General features: G+C 38.1%; 2 protein-coding genes across 2 annotated transcripts in view; one reads left to right on the forward strand and one right to left on the reverse strand.

Annotated features, from left to right (window-relative positions):
* Window positions 1-1,259, forward strand: part of tchp (trichoplein, keratin filament binding) — a 5,196-nt gene extending 3,937 nt beyond the window's left edge. Inside the window, exons 12-13 of the mRNA XM_008335535.3 lie at window positions 491-634; window positions 721-1,259. Coding sequence (XP_008333757.1) covers window positions 491-634; window positions 721-753 — 177 coding nt within the window. The 3' untranslated portion in view covers window positions 754-1,259. The remainder of the gene's footprint in view (window positions 1-490; window positions 635-720) is intronic.
* A 158-nt stretch (window positions 1,260-1,417) lies between these two features.
* git2a (G protein-coupled receptor kinase interacting ArfGAP 2a) lies at window positions 1,418-16,409 on the reverse strand. Its single transcript, XM_025053089.1, is given in 20 exon segments — window positions 1,418-2,154; window positions 2,851-2,914; window positions 3,838-4,029; window positions 4,112-4,194; window positions 6,472-6,671; window positions 6,674-6,713; window positions 8,556-8,705; window positions 8,805-8,947; window positions 9,346-9,457; window positions 9,549-9,646; window positions 11,185-11,257; window positions 11,347-11,398; window positions 12,044-12,089; window positions 12,191-12,285; window positions 12,365-12,495; window positions 12,575-12,661; window positions 12,756-12,861; window positions 13,397-13,509; window positions 13,913-14,046; window positions 16,006-16,409. Coding segments are annotated over 20 exon segments (2,184 nt in total). The 5' UTR covers window positions 16,058-16,409; the 3' UTR covers window positions 1,418-1,941.
* Between the last annotated feature and the right edge of the window lie 1,641 nt (window positions 16,410-18,050).

The following is an 18,050-nucleotide window of genomic DNA, read 5'->3' on the forward strand; positions in this document are numbered from 1 at the left end:
TTAAAACCAATATTTTCATGGATATGGAAGCCTAACAAGGTAACCAAGAGATGAGAAACAAATTGGATGATAGCTAATTGTTTTTAGTGTATTTTACAGCTGATTTAAGACACGGGTCAAAACCGACTCGTTAACATAAGAGATGGTAACAGGAAGCGAACACAAGAGGAAGGTTAAGTGGATCAGTCTAAGGAATTTCAGCTTCTTCCGTTATGGATACGTCAGAGGAACAAAGTCTGCAATTTACATTTGTAAGAACTACACTTTGCTGCATTTTGTCCGGAAATATAGCATCTCAAATTTTAATTGCATTTAACGGTATTTTATTCATGTTTTACTCATCTTAAATCCACACAACATTTACAAACTTAACAGAAAATGTTATTTTTTATTAACTTTTCAAGGACCTAGATGCATTTTCAATTTCTAAAACTTTTCCAGGTTTATTTTTTAAGGACTGCATGAATCCTATGTATCTGTTTATTCAAAGGTGGAAGAGCAGTACCAGGCACAACTGGAGGAGCAGTTCAAGAGACAGGAGGAGGAGGAGAAGGAAAAGGAGGCCCAGAGAATCCAAGAGGAGAAGCTGAGGTTGGAGATGCAGAGGATGGAAAAGAGAGGTTTCCAGGAGAAGGTAAGTAATGGTCTTAATTCCTTTACTCGGGTAACAGGTTTTTAAAGTCATTACTGAATGTATTTGCTCATGTCTCTCTGTTTTAGATTCACAGCAGGCCACGTTCTGCCTGGACATGAGTGAGAAGCAAGAAAATATATATTTTGTATAGTACATATTTTGTGTCAGCAGTTAAAGAATTATTTCAAGTATGGTATGTTATAAAATAATACTAACATTAGTCTGAAAACTGAAATTAAATTTACTCTAACAGTGGAAAAAAAAATTAACCTTTTTTTCCACTGACATCAAGGTTAAAAGAAATCCCTAAAATGTATTTAAAAATGTATTTTCTGTTGCCAAACAACTTTCACTTATGTGTTTAGCAAAGATGTGTTAAAATTGAAGTAATTAAATTATTTTGTAGTGTCTCTCAATGAAGTAAGGTATTCAGCTCAGTGCCAAGACTTGATATTTAACAACATTCTGAATCACGTTTTGGGATTTAAATTTTATATTTTCAACTTTTACACTTTTTTTACACTGAAATGGAATCAGTGCATTATGTAAAGGCATTCATAGAGGAAGCTCTTCAGGAATGAGTGTTATTATTTTGTCATTATGATTAAATGGCATTTTTTTCAAACACTGTCTAAAACAGATCGATCATTTCGACATTTTAAGTTTTTATGCCTTAAAATAACTACAATAAAAAAATATATAAGATATGACGAAGAAAATGTCCATTCTCTATTGAGACCAAAATCTTTTCACTGTTTAACAAAACATATCAGAAACTGGTTGTATTTATAAATTAAGTTTATTTAGAAAATAATTCATTTTACTATGCAACTTTAAAGCTGCAATGGCATCACCTCCAGGTGAGGACCGACCTCAGACGCACGGTAGAACAGTTTGTGTCTGGAGCACTGTCCCACGGGTTCCACATAAAAAACGCATCATTATCTACCTCTAGTGTTTACAGTAATATTTGATTAAAGCGGATTCAGGTATGGCTTCTCCCTGACTTTAGAGTAAATCACATACTCGTAGCATCCTGCAGTTTGACTGTTTTTTGCTTAGGTCTTTTTTTTTTTTTTTTTTTGCCTTCGACTCTTTTTAGTTATCTAGAAAGAATCACATTTTCATGACACAGCATTTTAGGTAATTCTTAATTTCCCTTGTTATTCCTGACATTGATATCTCATGTTTTGTTAAGTCATAAATAAAAATGCATGCATATCCCACAAATACAAATACCAACAACAACAAAAAACAATTAAGAGCACCGTTGAGATGCTGCCTGCTCTGCCACCATATCGATGCTTCTAGTTTGTATTCTCCTTGGTGGTGATAGTGACGAGCTGCTTGGCAGCTTTGGCGATGTCGTAAGCACACTGAATGACCTGCTGAGTGACCAGCTGCATGTCCGGCCCTGGGCAGCCTTCTCGAGGCACCGCCTTCCTGCACTCGTTCTGCAGCCGGTTGGCACTGGAGGTCAACAAGCGCAGAGAGCTCCTCACAGTTTCTGAGCGTGGCCTCTGCGGGAATGACACAAAGAAATACGATTTAAAATAACATTAATATAACATTATGATACAAATCAAGTTCGTTTATCTCAAAAGTAGTACCTCTAAATTTAAGCTACAAAAGACTACACAGGAAAAACAGCAATACTGTAATAATACAAGACTAAAAACCTGTAAAGATATTTAGTCTAAAGGAATATTTTTCACGTTGAAGCAAAGAATAAATGACTAGTCATCAGATAGTAGGAGTAGTGACAAGAGCTGAGCCAAAACTAAGGTGAGTTTCAATAGTTTTTACATGATCTTTTATTTCTTTTTTGTTACTCTCTTCCAACAACAACTTGTCATTTATTAATTTGGATAAACCTGATTCGTAATCAGACGAGGAAGGAATGTGAGTGTGCAAATTAAATATGCGTAACAGAAACACAAAGTATTTGTATGGGAGTTTTAATGCGTTTTAATTTGTTTTAATTTGCATTTCAAACTTTGAATCTTCAAAGAGCAAAGTTTTATTTCAGGAAAGAAGGTCAGACTCCAGTCAAACTCAACATCTCTGAAGTTCAGGTGGGGGACAATCAGTCAATCAGACAGATTATTGTGGCAAAAAAGATGAATGCAATTCTTCCATCTCGGTATCCTCACACAGTCCCTGGTCTTGGGTACAATACCCAGCTGCCTGACAGTGAAGTAAGGCTGTTTTCATACCTTAGGAAAGAGGGCAGCCATTTCTGTCACAGCCACGTGTATTCTTTCTGAACATGGAATGAAGCTGTGGAGGAGACAAGGTCATAAGGTCAATAAAGTCTCCAGGTTATACCAGACATACAGATATTCATTACTGCAATTCTGTTGTTATCACATGCGTGACAACAAAAAAGACGGCACCATCTTCAGGAGTGAGTGAATGTAAAACATGTTAATGAACAAATGTGTAAACATGCTGCGTCTTTAAATCACACGGTTGTATTTAGAAATTGTAGACAGACAAAGTAGGTTAATTTGCTGCCAAAAAAAAAGTACCGGATGGCCACTTTATTAGGAATACAAATTCAACTATTCACTAACTAACTATCAGAGTATCCAGCAGCCAGAACCACCTGCTGAAGTTGAAAGACAGCATTATGAAGGAGGAAGAGTGGTTGTTTTACAGTCGTTGGTCATGCCATGGTTGGTGTTGGACATTAGACGTTTCTAACTTTTCACTGAATTAGTAGACAACAATTGTGACTACAGAGGGGTAACGGTCATGAATAGGAGAGAGAAGGAGGCAGTAACAGTGATGCAAAGGAGTTTGAAACTGTGCCTGCAAGGCAGAGACAGAAGCCAGAGTACCAGGAGGTGGGGTCAGGGGACCGCAGGTTGAGTGGCTGAAGGGGTGGGTGGGCCTTCTCAGCCCAGGGCACCAGAGTGCTGAAACATCCCAGACTGTGCCTGAGCCGACGAACACCTTCACGCTCACATGGTCTGTGAGGAGTTGGGGGGTGGAGGGGGAGGCAGGGTGACACCACAGCCACAGCGATAACAGCAGAATGGAAGAAGAAACGAGGGCAGGAAAGGGAAGATAACAGGGAAAAATCATAGGAAGCAAATGTAACTGAACAGAACAAAATGATGATGAAGGTGGAGGAGTGTTGGGAAACTGAAGCCTGAGATGAAATCCTGAGCTTAAATTTAAAAACTTTAGATTCCGACCTGTCGTGTTTGTTTTCCTGAGCTGCTCGCAGCAGCTCCTGGATATTCTTGGTGATCTGCTCTGTTTTCCTGATGACGTCTTCAGTGCTGGGAAGTGTGGGGTCAGACTCCGTATCCATGTTGTCCACCTCAGGAATAGAAGTGCCTTCTCCCAACCAGCCACTGCTCCTTAGCCTCCCCCTTCTGCACAGACTGTGATGTGAACACATCAGCACAGTCATCATCCACAGTCCCCATTAAAAGATACTTCCAACCATCTCAAACCTGCTCTGACCTGGAATCATCCATCTCAGAGTCATAGAACGTGTTGTCGTAGTCACTCTCTGGCACGCTGCTCTGCTTCTCTAACTTGGAGGCCTAAGAGAAAGAGTACAACACAAGACTATAGAATTGGATCTTGGCCATGATGCTTTTTGTTATGGATGACACTCAAGGGAGAAATAGCTACAGTGAAATTCTGTGAATTAGAATTACAACCACTTTTAGCTCACTTTGTTGTTGAATGGCCAATAACAAAGTGTGAAAATGACATGTGAACATGGATGGAATTGTTTAGGGCAGATATTTTTTTAAAAATGCTGTAAAGTAAGAATGTTATTATAAGTATTCATTTGAATCACATCACACTAGCCCAGACCCGTAGAATTGTAGTCCTATGGTCAGGTCTGTGATAAACTAACTATCAGCTGTAAATCAGATGTTGGTTGAAACACCATCTTTAATTAGTGGTTTTCAAAGTGCGGGCCGTGGCCACCTGTGGGGCTGCCAGAAAATTGGAGAAAGATAAGAAAAAAAATGTAAAAGAACCCAAAAGAACTGTGTAGGAGCCACTAAGCCCATCCTTCCCACTATTGTAGTCTCTGTCCATAGTTTGGTGAGGCACAAGGAAAGAGACAACACAGCAAATTTAAGGGTGCAGTGAAATCCTACGACCAGCTTAACATTGGTGAAAAACCAGTGAAGCCGATGCTACTGTGTGGAGAAGTTAGTCTGACATGGAAACGAGGACATGGCTCAGTTTTGGACTTAACAAAGGAAGGAGAGTGAAGACAAAGTATTGTATTGTCATTGCAGATTAATTTAAGTTGTGGATTTGTCCAGAATCATTAGTGCAAAACTTTCAAAAAGTATTTCTATCGGAAATAGTTAGATATAAATTGCTAATGTAAGGTTAGGGTTATACAAGTTACATTAGTTATTTTAGGTCTTTTTGTGTCAAAAAATATTTGACCTTGTTAAATGATGTTTAACTAAAGAAGACAAATGAAACAGTTACACAAAAACGCCAATCATGTCTAGCATGTAGTCACATGATGCCTGAAACCCATTTAGTAAACCTACTGAGAGGTAACTAACTTTTTAGTGGGAAGACGTGGTTTTATTAGTTAATTCACCATAACTGTGTTGTCTTTAAACTGTGTGATGTTCCGCACCACTGGTCAATTAGTTGTTCTCTTCTTTACAGTAGATAATTCATACAGAGACTAAACTTTTATTTGGCTTACATATGGGTCTAGTTTGCCTAATCTGGGCCACAAACTGGACACAAGTCTCCTAAAAGTAGTCTGGACAATTTTATGTAACATCTAAGTTTAACATTATCAAGGGCTACAAATACAGTGTATGCCACAGAAGGCCCATACTTGTTTAAATACATTTGACCACATCAGTCCATGTAGGCTTAACTTTTTGTTGTTTTTTCTCTTTATTTTTTCCCATGTTAATTTCAAGCCCCTCTCAGGCTCTGATTCCAGGCTTTTGTGGCAGTTCATAGCAGCTTTTGTTTAGTAGAGGGTTAGATGCTACCTTCAAGAACTGGTATGAACCTTGCCTAACAAAACCATGTCATTTTGTCATCTGGCTGAACAGTAATGATGATGCTATTCATGTTATGTTGATGACAGATAAAGACGTCTGGTGGTTAAAGGAGGCCAGTGGCCAGTGATCATGGTCATGCAGCAGATCAGAGTTAAAACAGAGCAGCAGACAAAGGGTGGTTATGGTGTTAAAGCTAGATTTACTGTGAGTGTGTGTTTTGGGATGGAAATGAAGAGAGAGGTGGAGAAGGGCTCTGCTTTGCTGCCAAGAAACTCAAGATTCAAATTGGAATAAAACTCATTAAAGTCAAAGTCTTCTGAAAAATCAAAGAATAAATGACTAGTCATCAGATAGTAGGAGTAGTGACAAGAGCTGAGCCAAAACTAAGGTGAGTTTCAATAGTTAATTTATTAATTTGGATAAACCTGATTCGTAATCAGACGAGGAAGGAATGTGAGTGTGCAAATTAAATATGCGTAACAGAAACACAAAGTATTTGTATGGGAGTTTTAATGCGTCATCAACAAAAACAGTACAAACCGTCAAATGTCCCACATTAACAGCACCTCATACAGTGAAGTACAAACGCACACCCACCTCCATAAAAGAACTGCAGTGACGTGTGAGAAACATTTATAATTTCAAGCTGGTGTGTTTTTGGACGTGGACGTTAGAAAAATACCCAGTGGCAAATGAGAAAGGGGAAAAACGGAGAGAAAAATACCAGCAAACAAAATGAAAACATTAGGATCAGGAAAAGAAAATGATGAGAGAGGAAACAGCAAAGGAGGGCAGGAAACAAGAAGTCTTACTTACATGAGGTGGGAAGGGCTGCAGGGTGGGAATACCCTCTTCAGGGTAAGAAGTGTCACCTTTGGGGAGATAGGGCTTCAGGCCAGAGCCAGTCTCATACATAGACATGGGCCGACTGGCCCGAGCAGACTGTCGGTGTTTCAGGGCCGAGGGACTGGAAGATTTTTTATAATTCTTTTTTCTCTTGTCTTTTTTTAGAGGGAACTATTGTAACATGAAGTGTTCTCACTTTGCAGAGATTGCAGCTGGAAAAGAGACGGTCAGCAATACACTAAGAGGTGCAATCAGCAAAGCAAGCTTCATTCCCTGTCCTAGTCTGTTTAGTCAATTATTTTTTATATATATAAATGGACAAATGGTTCTATAGATACCAGTTATCAGTTTTTTTATGCATAGTGCAGAAATTCAACCTACACCGACTAATATACCTGTAAACTCAACTTAACTCTCTTTAATTATAAAAACCTCTAGTACCAACTATTTCATGCTTTTGGTTTCTAAACATGCTAAAATATGTTAATCATATATAAGTACTATTTAAATAATATATATTTTTTAAAGCTATAGAACTGTAGGTATGTAACTGCCTACACAACTGCTTTATCAGAGGGACTGAACAATACAAGCACTACAGCTGTATTGAAACCAGTTCATGTTGTATAGTAATTGTATTAACATTTTGAGCATGTTATCTATATAGTAAGAGGAGAAGCATTGGTTAAAATGCACTTCCAATCCTAAATGGGATGGGTGGGCTCAGGGAGGCCACGAGGCATAAAAACTGTTCCAAAGCAATAAGACAAACAAACTGTTTAAGGCCTGGTGGAGGGGGCAAATATAAAAGAGGACAACTAATGTAGCCCCAAACCCCAGCCGGGCAACCAGAACAGATAACAATTGAGTCTAGATGTTCAAACACTGACCTAGCAGTCATCAGTGACCACAAACAGCAGCGCTTTGTTTAAATATGCTGGATAGAAAAGGTGTTTTTATTTGATAACTTTTAGCTTTTTTTTTGTCTGGGTCAAAAATTGCAAAGCAGGTGACAAGCAAGCAAAAGGTTGTTGCACAGGTGCACTTCAGGTCAAGGTGCAGCTAAAGCATAGACGGACTGACAGGTATTTTGTTCAAGGATGAACAAAATCAAGCTTATTTTGTCAGAGACGAGTTCAATGCAATTGTACTTGCATTTTAAGCCGAGGAGTTTGAAGATCAGATAAAGTCTGGTAATGGCTTGAGTTATAATTAAGGCTGCAAACTGCCCTGAATTGTTCAGGATACTGTTATTAATTATACAGGGCTAAACATTCTAAGGATAAGTCTACACTTGTTGGGCTGAGTCTACAGTAAGGACAGAGACAATGACTTTAAGTGCAACAAGGAAAGTTACTCTGAAAAGACCGGAAGATTTTTCTTCACATTCCATCAAAACCGGCAAATCAAAGCAAACATGTCACATGAATGCTAAATGGAAATACAGCATGTGATCTAAACCTAAAGACATTAAAAATAAAAAAACATTCTTGACCCTTCATCACCCAAGAATGTTCTTCTTTAAAATAAACAAATCAAATAATAAATACTTTTCTCAAACAATATCACCAAGAATAAAAAAAAATCAAAATAAATTCAAATTTGAAAAAGCAAAGCAAAAACATACAATTCAAAACAGTTAGTTGCTGTGAACGGAACAACCAGTTATTTTATGTCATGCTCCAACATGCATGTTAGTACCAGTGGATCAAATTGCATTAATGTAACAAAGAATGATAACAAATATTTGTATTGACTGAATTGATGCTGTTCTCAAACCCACAGAACAAACCAACCGAACCCTGTAGATTACAGTTAAGCCTTGACAGTTGGACATGCAGACCTAAACAGAGGGTGGACCAGCAGGGTGACGTAGCAGCTTCATCCCCCAACACAGCAGCCAAGTTTTTGGTTGATCTGTTGTCATTGTAAAGTGTAAGCTAGGCCTGCGTTTGGCAGAAGAAAAGCTGCTAACAGCTGTGGCCCCTCCTCAGGCTTGTCCCTCCCGCCTCCCCTCAGTGTTAGTGATCATATGGGTGGAGCTCGGTGGATACCTTTTTCTGCATTAGCCTCAGCTCATCACTCAGGTTGCTGTTAGCTTTCATGAGGTGCTGTATTTTGGCTTCAGATGCAGACAGTGCATTTTTAACCTCCATGTATTCTTGCACAGTAATAGGGCCGTCTGAGATGTCAGAGTCCAGACTCTGAGGGATCCACAAAAGAAGAGTAAAGCTAAAAAATATATATAGAGAGAGATTCACAATGATTCAGGCATATAATATTACAAAGGGACACTATAATACTTTTGTCCTATCTTCTTTGCTGGACAGGAGCTCTTGATCTGTGTCCTCATCGGATGCCACGCTGTCATAGTCGGGCTGGTCAATCTCCTGACTGTCACTGCAGTGTCTGACACCCACACTCTTCAGGATGAGTTCAATGTTTTCTTGAATAACAAGACACAACATTGAAAAAACACTTGCGTACAGCCGTTTTAACTATAAATATAAAACTCACTTCTGTGTTGAAGTCAGTTTCATTTAGAAAATAGTGTGAATATAGTATTTATTTGATGAACAGAGTTAATCAAATAAACACTATATTGCAGGACATGATTGCCTCTCCATAATTATTAAAAAAATACTGGGCATCACTGATGGCGATTACCAAGTTGATTACTTAGATTACTTAGTCATTGTTCAGTAATAAAACAAAGCCCTGTCCAGTGGGTTGAGACACTTCAGGGTGTGTATTATTAATTGTACAGAAACGATAACGAGTTGACTGTTGTGTTGCCACTGTAAGATGTCATTGCTTTCCGTAGCAGAAACCCTCATCACTTACCTTTGGGACTAGACACTGAATTGCCTTGTTGTCTTCGTTTGGCATCACTTAGTATGTCGATGACAAGAGTAGCAAATTCATGTGCGTTAAATCTTGCCAGCTTCTGCCTCCCCTGAGAGATAACAAAACACAACACAACCGTAACTGTCAGTTTACAAGACCAACCAGCTGAGGGACATGAAAAGTCTTTGGAGCAGACGTGCCTGGTTTCGTGTTGATGAATATTCTGGATTCACGGGAAGGAAAGGCACCACTGTTGTTTCTGTCACCAAGGTGCTGTGATTCTGGGTGGCCAACCACACTACAGGATGACAGGGGTATTATAGAATATAGAATAGTATGCAGATGTTTTTTTATAAAAATCATGGAAAGTAAAATGCGAATGTTTTATATCTGCAAACAATCAAGACTACGGTAAACAGTGAGTTAAAGATGACGGCAAAATGAAAGAATTAATGAAAAAGAAAAGCAAGACTTGTTCAATGTAATGATCAAGTAGCATTTAAATACAAGAATCATTCCATCACAACAATGTTTTCACCTTTACAGTGAGTTAAGAACACTTATCTGACATATCATAAGACAGTACCAGCTACACTCACCTCAAGTATAGAAATAAAAATACTCACCCTTTCCAGAGGTGTAATAACCAACACTGGACTTCCTCAATTTTTCCTCTCTTCCCTTTACACTGGAGGAGCCGCATAGACTTTTACATTTTCTCTAGTTAAGTCACTAAAATATCATGTCGTTAAAAAGGTATCCAAACATACTTATTGCGGCATTTCACATTTTTTCCCCAGGTGCCCCTAAAAATATTTTATGCAGCTCCTTCAGTGTTTTGCTGACACCAAAGCCACAATGACTACAAGACAAGGGCAACATAATATTCACCTTGTAGAACTCTTAGAGCTGGTAATTGTGGTAGAAAGAAACACTTCCTGACTGACTGGGTTAATCTCTTCCTGTGTAACCTGTACTCTATTCAGCGTCTGTGTCATTGAGGCCAGGTTGAGACCTACTATTAACATCTGTCTGTAGTGATGCAACACATAGTGACAATGACATGTACTGTATGACAGTTGATTTAACACGCTTCCTGGATGTTTCTGGTGATTTTTTTTCTATTATTCAAACTAATATCTTGTTTATGTAAAGTTTTAAAGGCGATGGACAAAAGCCAACATCTGACATTTGGCTCGAATGAACTCAGACTTGTTTGGACTTTTGGTGGCATTTTAAAAAGTGTGGAGAAAAAAAACAATTGATCAAAAAACTCATTCAAAAACAGTTTATAATTCTTACGGTTATTGTTATTTTTATTTTTTTCTGAAATAGAAGCAGCAGTTTACTGTAGTAGTAGCAAACTAAATGTAAGTAGTAGAATATTATTATTGTAAGTAATATAGTTGAATAGTAGCGATACAGTTAAGAGCAGAAGTAGAAGAAGTCATTGTGGTTGAAAAAAGGAGAATATATAAAAATAGAGGTAGAAGTAACAGTTCAAGTCATAGGATAATGTCAGTACTAGTCTGAACAAGTGTCAGTACTAGAAATAGCAGTAAGTAAGAGTAGTAGCAGTGGCAAGTATTGCAGTTGTAGAAGAAGAACTTATAGCACTTGTAGTAGTGCAAAAGATGTTTGTTTTTACGTGTCAATGTGTCTATGCTTGTTTTGGTTTGCATGTCTGCACAAGTGACCAGCAGAAAGAAGACAAAAAAATGTGTAAAAGACTGCAGAGCTCTGCAGAGCTCTGCAGGGAGACTCTTTCTGTCCCGAGGAAGGACCACATGTATACAATACAAACATGTTCATTTTGTTCCAAACACAACAACTTACCTGCATCGGTTTCTCTTCTGTCAACCTCATCATACACGTCCATGGCCAGCTCCTCAAATAAGTGATTACTGAGCTGCGTTCAAGCGGGTTGTAGTTATTAACCAGAAAACATTAAGCAGAAACAAGACTCAGAGCTTTGACCAAATCATCTACACCACTTACAGATTGAAGTTTCCTCTTTGCTGCTTTGGCCAACTCTGATAAATCTATACCACTGTAAACAGAAGAAAAGATCGTTATTATTATTTAACGTAAAGGTAAACATAGTGCATGCTTCATTCTGAATTAAGGGTCTCAAACTACTGGCTAAGGGGCCACTTCTGGCCTGGGAAACCCCCCACATCCGGCCAACAACTAGATGAAAAGAATTCAATTTTGCAATGTTTTTTTTAAATTTTATGTATTAATTGTTTTCTGTGTTCATTCATTAATATACTTTGTTTGATCACAAGAAATGGCCCCTCAGCTCATTTAAGTTCAAGAGCCCTGGTCTAAATTGTACTTACATGTTCCTTATCAATCAAAAGAAAGCAAAGAAAAACACATCAGTTAGAGACGAGCAGGGTCTTGACTAGTTTAAAACCTACGACCTAATTCGTAAAGTTGTTTGGTAACTGGATTGCAGAAACTCCACGTACTTCTGAGTGAAACTATAATATTATTTTGTATTGATTCCATCTCAGAGAACAGATAGTAAAAGAGACTTTGGGCGAGTTAGAACAGGCTTCAGAGCAAAGATACCATGATAAACAACTACCTGGCTCTGCTTTATCGCTGTCTTACAAAAGTCAAGACCCAAGACTGTGGTGTAAATGAAAATGACTATTGTCAGACTAACTTCGATCTAATGGTCTCTTACCTGTCAGCCATTTGTGGAACAATGAAGTGCTGGCCATTTTTATGGTCTGAAATAAAAATCAGTTCATGTAAATACAATTTGAATACAATGTTCAGTATTTTAAATAGATAAAGAGCTCCATTATGTTTCACAAACATCACATCATACCTGGTTTCCTGCCACACAGATAAAAAGCCAGTCGATCTGTCAGTTCATACTGAATCTCCACCAGTCGGTCAGCCAGCTCATGGTGGCCGGCTTCCCTAAAACGTACACGCAAAAAAACAAACATTTGTAAAAGGTAAAATGATATACTGTAGGTTGGACTTTTGACTACTTTACCTTGCGTAGTCAACAGGTGTTTTTCCATTGCTGTCAGGGGCTCCAGGATCTGCCCCATAAACAGTTAACAGCTCAGCCTGAGATACCTGCCCTGCCTTTGCAGCTACATGCAATGGACTGTTTCCTTTTTCCTAAAGAGGAAATAGACCTCAGTTCAGTACATAAGCCAAATGCAATGTTCAGCTCATGTATCATGTGAACAAGTCTTACGGGGTGAAAGAAATTAGCCTGTGCTCCCAGAGACAGCAATCTCAAACAAGTTTCCAGATTCCCTGTTCGAACACTGGAGTGAAGTTGCTGGAGGGTAAAAAACATAATGGAATAATAAAAAAATCCTAATACCAAATATTTTAAGATTGTATTGTCATAGTGGGCAGCCACTTCTCCTTACCTTACTCAGATCTTTAGCTGTTGAACTGTCATCTTCTCTGCAAGGAAGGCGATGGACAAAAGCCAACATCTGATATTTGGCTCGAATGAACTCAGACTTGTTTGGACTTTTGGTGGCATTTTAAAAAGTGTGGAGAAAAAAAACAATTGACCAAAAAACTCATTCAAAACTCAATTCAAAAACAGTTTATAATTCTTACGGTTATTGTTATTTTTATTTTTTCTGAAATAGAAGCAGCAGTTTACTGTAGTAGTAGCAAACTAAATGCAAGTAGTAGAATATTATTATTGTTACAAGTAATATAGTTGAATAGTAGCCATACAGTTAAGAGCAGAAGTAGAAGAAGTCATTGTGGTTGAAAAAAGGAGAATATATAAAAATAGAGGTAGAAGTAACAGTTCAAGTCATAGGATAATGTCAGTACTAGTCTGAACAAGTGTCAGTACTAGAAATAGCAGTAAGTAAGAGTAGTAGCAGTGGCAAGTATTGCAGTTGTAGAAGAAGAACTTATAGCACTTGTAGTAGTGCAAAAGATGTAGTTAGAAAGTAGTAATAGCAGCAGTAGAAACAGTAGTCTGTAGCAGAAGTAGTCAGTAGTAGTAGTAGTAGTAGTAGTAGTAGTAGTAGTAGAAATCACTCACTGCAGTTTGTCCTGGGGGTTAGCCTTGCGTTTCCCACTCATTACAGATGCAGGGTCCAGGAGGGAGTGCTCCCATATGGAGTTTGCACCGTTACCATACAAGGTCTGAACCATCTATCAAATCAAACAAAAACAGTATAAATACAGTCCACAGGGTTAGTCCACAGGTGTAGCCTACAGGTTTAGTCTGCAGAATGTCTAGTAGCTGACTAAACAATTTTTTTCCTGAATTAATCTTCTGTTATACAGAAAAAGAAAATCAATACACCTAAGTGGGTTCTGATGCACAACAGTCGTGTGGATCGATTTTATTTGTTGCTGAATTTAACTCAAGCGTTAAACAGCGGGTAAGGATGGAATTACCTGGAGGCATTTCGGTAAGCAATTCAGTCTCTAAAACACTTTTCACACACACACACACACACACGCGCGGGCGCACACACACTCACACACATACACACTGCAGAGTAAAATGTACTTTTATATGGAAAGAGTTACTCTAGTGCTTAGTTGTTACCTGGATCTGTGTAGGAGGCCATGGTGTGTGTGTCAGGTGCCGGACTTGCGAGCTGTGTCTTCCTAGGCTGCGGTGAACGCTGCAGCATTCATCACAAATCAAAACTCCTCTGTTTACCGAGGCCCAACGAGGCTCTGACAGGGAACAGGAATGATATCGCTAGCCACTGAGGTACATTTAAGAACAAGTCATTTTAACCTTATACTTGACCTCAGTTGCATTGTGAGAAAAGGAAGTGAAACTTGACAGTTATACAGTAGCACCTTCACTGTATTGTTTAGGAATTGAGGAGTTTTTTTTTTCATGGCAGTGTAAAAACAGAAGCACAGTATATTACAGACTCTGGTAGTCTGGTTACCAAATATAAATGTGCATTCAACCTTGACCTTAAGTAATTCAATTTGGTTCTGAAGTGTATCTTATCTATCTTATCTACGGTGGTGCGTCAATTATTTCCACATCCAAAAATAAGCTAAATTTATGGGCCACAGTCTGACAATTAACTGCCAAACAGATTGAGTGACGCAGCAAACGGACAAACACAGGAGCTGCTAAAGTATCTCAGCAGCAGCTGAGGAGCAAAAGGAACAGCTGCACAAGTAGCTGCTCAGATTCTGGCACCGGGCCTTCAGTTTTCTTCAATCCAGTTCACTACCAAAACATGTCGGTGCTGACACACCTTTTTTCCCCCATCCTTTTCTCAACAAGTGCTGCTAAATTTAATTCCACATTTTGAAACTCTAAAAATATTTCTAGCCAACAACTGGTGACAGTTGTGTGGAAGGGAAATCCGGGCCAGCTGTTGTGTTAAAGCTCAGGGTACGGGGTTAACTAACTTCAATGACATGGTGAGTAATGAGGAAGTAAAACATGAGTATTCACAAATATTTTGTTTGGAAATGTGATATTTTTAGGTTTTTAATAATCCAGTTGAAAATCTTTTACATCAATGATGAAATAGTTTTGCTCCATGGAGCTATTGTAACCCGCCCCCTCAAAAAAAAACCTAATTTGCATTGAAAGCTTGCAGTCAATTCACTCCACATCCTGTTTTGCTTCCTGTGCTTGCTGAAAAACATCACGTAATTTCTGCAAAAGTGGAACACAGACAAAATGCAGCCCTTACTAGTTCTTTTTTCAGAGAAACAAACTCCACTTTCTCTTACTTCATCATGTTTAAACCAAACAAATGTCTAATTGGTGACTATAACATCATCAAGACATCTGTCACCAATCAGTGCATACAAAGAACAAATTGCAAATTGTTTTGTGAAAAATTTGTAATTTTTTTTACACCTTTTTAATGAGTTCTTTTTGGGCATGTAAAGATATGATTATTATTATTATATAATATTATGATTAAATAATAGTGAAATTATTGCATCATAAATGTTAAACTTCAAGAATGGAAAACTGCTGAGCATTTGTGTGACAAAGCGTGTAAATGAACTGAGTAATTGTGTGACAACTGTAGCATGACAAGATATAAGTATTCTTTCTGTTGTTAAGCTAGAACAACCTGGCATTTGAGGAACCAAACAATCCTTTATAAATCAAGCGAGTGTGTACATCTGAGTGAGGAATATCACGGTAATCGTGAGTTTCAGGACGGAGGCGCTAGCAACAGCAGCAGAAGTGGAGCCGAATCCCAACCAGAAGAGGACGACGTTTGCGTGCACAATTCTGTTTGTTACGGTTAAAAACCTGGATCAGGGAAAGATAGTTGGTCAGACTTCGTGAACTGAAATCCTATGCTGTTTGTCGGGGACGCGTAGATCTGACCCGGAGCTCTAGAACTGCCTATTTTGCTGATTCTGTAATAAATACGAGTCAAGTCTAAAAAGCGTCTCCTATTTGCTCCATAAAAAACATAAGGTATCTGACTCACACAGAGATATTTCAGTAAAATTAGCAGAACCTAACAGGCGTCATATACAACCAGTTAAAGGTTACACAGTTTATATTATAATATTATATATTTTATACAGAACAGGAAGCAAAGCTGATTCTGAACCTTCAAAGCAGATATGCAAAGCACAGGTAAAGTAAAGTCTCAGAACCAAAGGTTGCAGAGTGGATGTAAATTAGCTTACCTGAGACACTACAATCAGCGCAGACGTCAGTGTTCCGCAGGCGTTTAGACATCCTTTAACTTTGAAGGAGATGCCTTTTAAATAAGCACACTGTAGTCTATGTGAAGCCTATCATTGATTACTGTGTTGGTCTCTTCCGTCTTAGCTACACCTAAGTTAGCTCATTATGAAAAAAAAGACGCGCAAAGCAACCCGCTACAATGTTTAAGTTCGTTTAACCATTGTTACGTTTCACTGTGGTGTCAAAGACTCAGCGCTGCTGCCCCTGAAATAAACTCCGACTTCACACCGGACTTGTTGCCTTGTCTTCTGTTTCCTTGTCCATGAGTTTAGTCCCCAGTGCGTACGTACAGACAGACAGACAGACAGACAGCAACAGAAACACTGCTCCACCGCAAACCAAATCCTGAGCTGCTTCTTCATAAGTTGATTTAACTGGCTGCTAGGAGCCAGCTTGGGGACATTACTGCCACCCACCGGACTGTATTGTGAATCAGGAACTCAAAAAAGGTTAGGTGTCTGTAATTCTAAATTTCAGCTGCAGGAAAATATCTGATAATAAGCGATAATAATAATAAAAACTAAATTAACACTCAATAAATAATCAGTTAAATGTATTAATATTGTTCTAAACAACAACCCAAAAGCATATATTGAGTTACAAAAGAAATTCAAAAATGTTACACCTGATCAAATTTCTGTTTCTAAATTTCTAACCCTAACCCTTTTTTAAGATATTCTTTAATTGTAAACAATTTAGGGAAGTTTTTTTTTAAATTTCTAGTAGCATTATTAAGCTCTGTGTTAATTGTTTAGCTAATATTACCTCATCAATTTGCTCTAGCAATAAGACAAAAATACACATTTGTGTGGTTTTATAGACAGACAGACGGACAGACGGACAGACGGACAGACAGACCGATAGATAGATAGATAGATAGATAGATAGATAGATAGATAGATAGAGAGATGGATAGATAGATAGATAGATAGATAGATAGATAGATAGATAGATAGATAGATAGATAGATAGATAGATAGATAGATAGATAGATAGATAGACGTAACTTTATTATAGGGAAATTAAGGCTTCAGCAGCAGTACAGCACCATAAACAACAGTAAGAACACACAGATTAAGTAAAGTACAATAAATACAACAAAACACAAAATACAAATACAAAAACAGTAGCAGCACAATGTTGAGAAACCTGAACAGTGGATGTTAGTAGATTAGTACATTAGTAATAGTAGATACTAGTTAGTGTTAGTAGTGTTAATAGATTAGTTGGTAATTATTGCTGCTATGTGTGGTGTTGCATATTGTAATCTCAATTATTATTTATTATTATATTTTTATACTACTATTGTTATTCCTAAACTATATTAAAGTTACACATACAGTGGGTACAGAAAGTATTCAGACCCCTTTAAATTTGTCACTGTTTCATTGCAGCCATTTGCTAAAATCAAAAAAGTTCATTTTATTTCTCATTAATGTACACTCAACACTCCATCTTGACAGAAAAAACAGAAATGTAGAAATTTTTTGCAAATTATTAAAAAAGAAAAACTGAAATATCACATGGTCATAAGTATTCAGACCCTTTGCTGTGACACTCATATTTAACTCACATGCTGTCCATTTCTTCTGATCCTCCTTGAGATGGTTCTACTCCCTCATTGGAGTCCAGCTGTGTTTAATTAAACTGATTGGACTTGATTAGGAAAGGCACACACCTGTCTATATAAGACCTTACAGCTCACTGTGCATGTCAGAGCAAATGAGAATCATGAGGTCAAAGGAACTGACTCAAGGAGCTCAGAGACAGAATTGTGGCAAGGCACCGATCTGGCCAAGATTACAAAAGAATTTCTGCATCACTCAAGGTTCCTAAGAGCACAGACAGACCTTATAATCCTTAAATGAAAGATGTTTGGGAGGACCAGTACCCTTCCTAGAGCTGGCCGTCCGGCCAAACTGAGCAATCGGGGGAGAAGAGCCTTGGTGGGAGAGGTAAAGAAGAACCCAAAGATCACTGTGGC

The sequence above is a fragment of the Cynoglossus semilaevis genome, chromosome Z (assembly GCF_000523025.1).
Source record: "Cynoglossus semilaevis isolate Cse_v1.0 chromosome Z, Cse_v1.0, whole genome shotgun sequence".
Lineage (NCBI taxonomy): Eukaryota > Metazoa > Chordata > Actinopteri > Pleuronectiformes > Cynoglossidae > Cynoglossus > Cynoglossus semilaevis.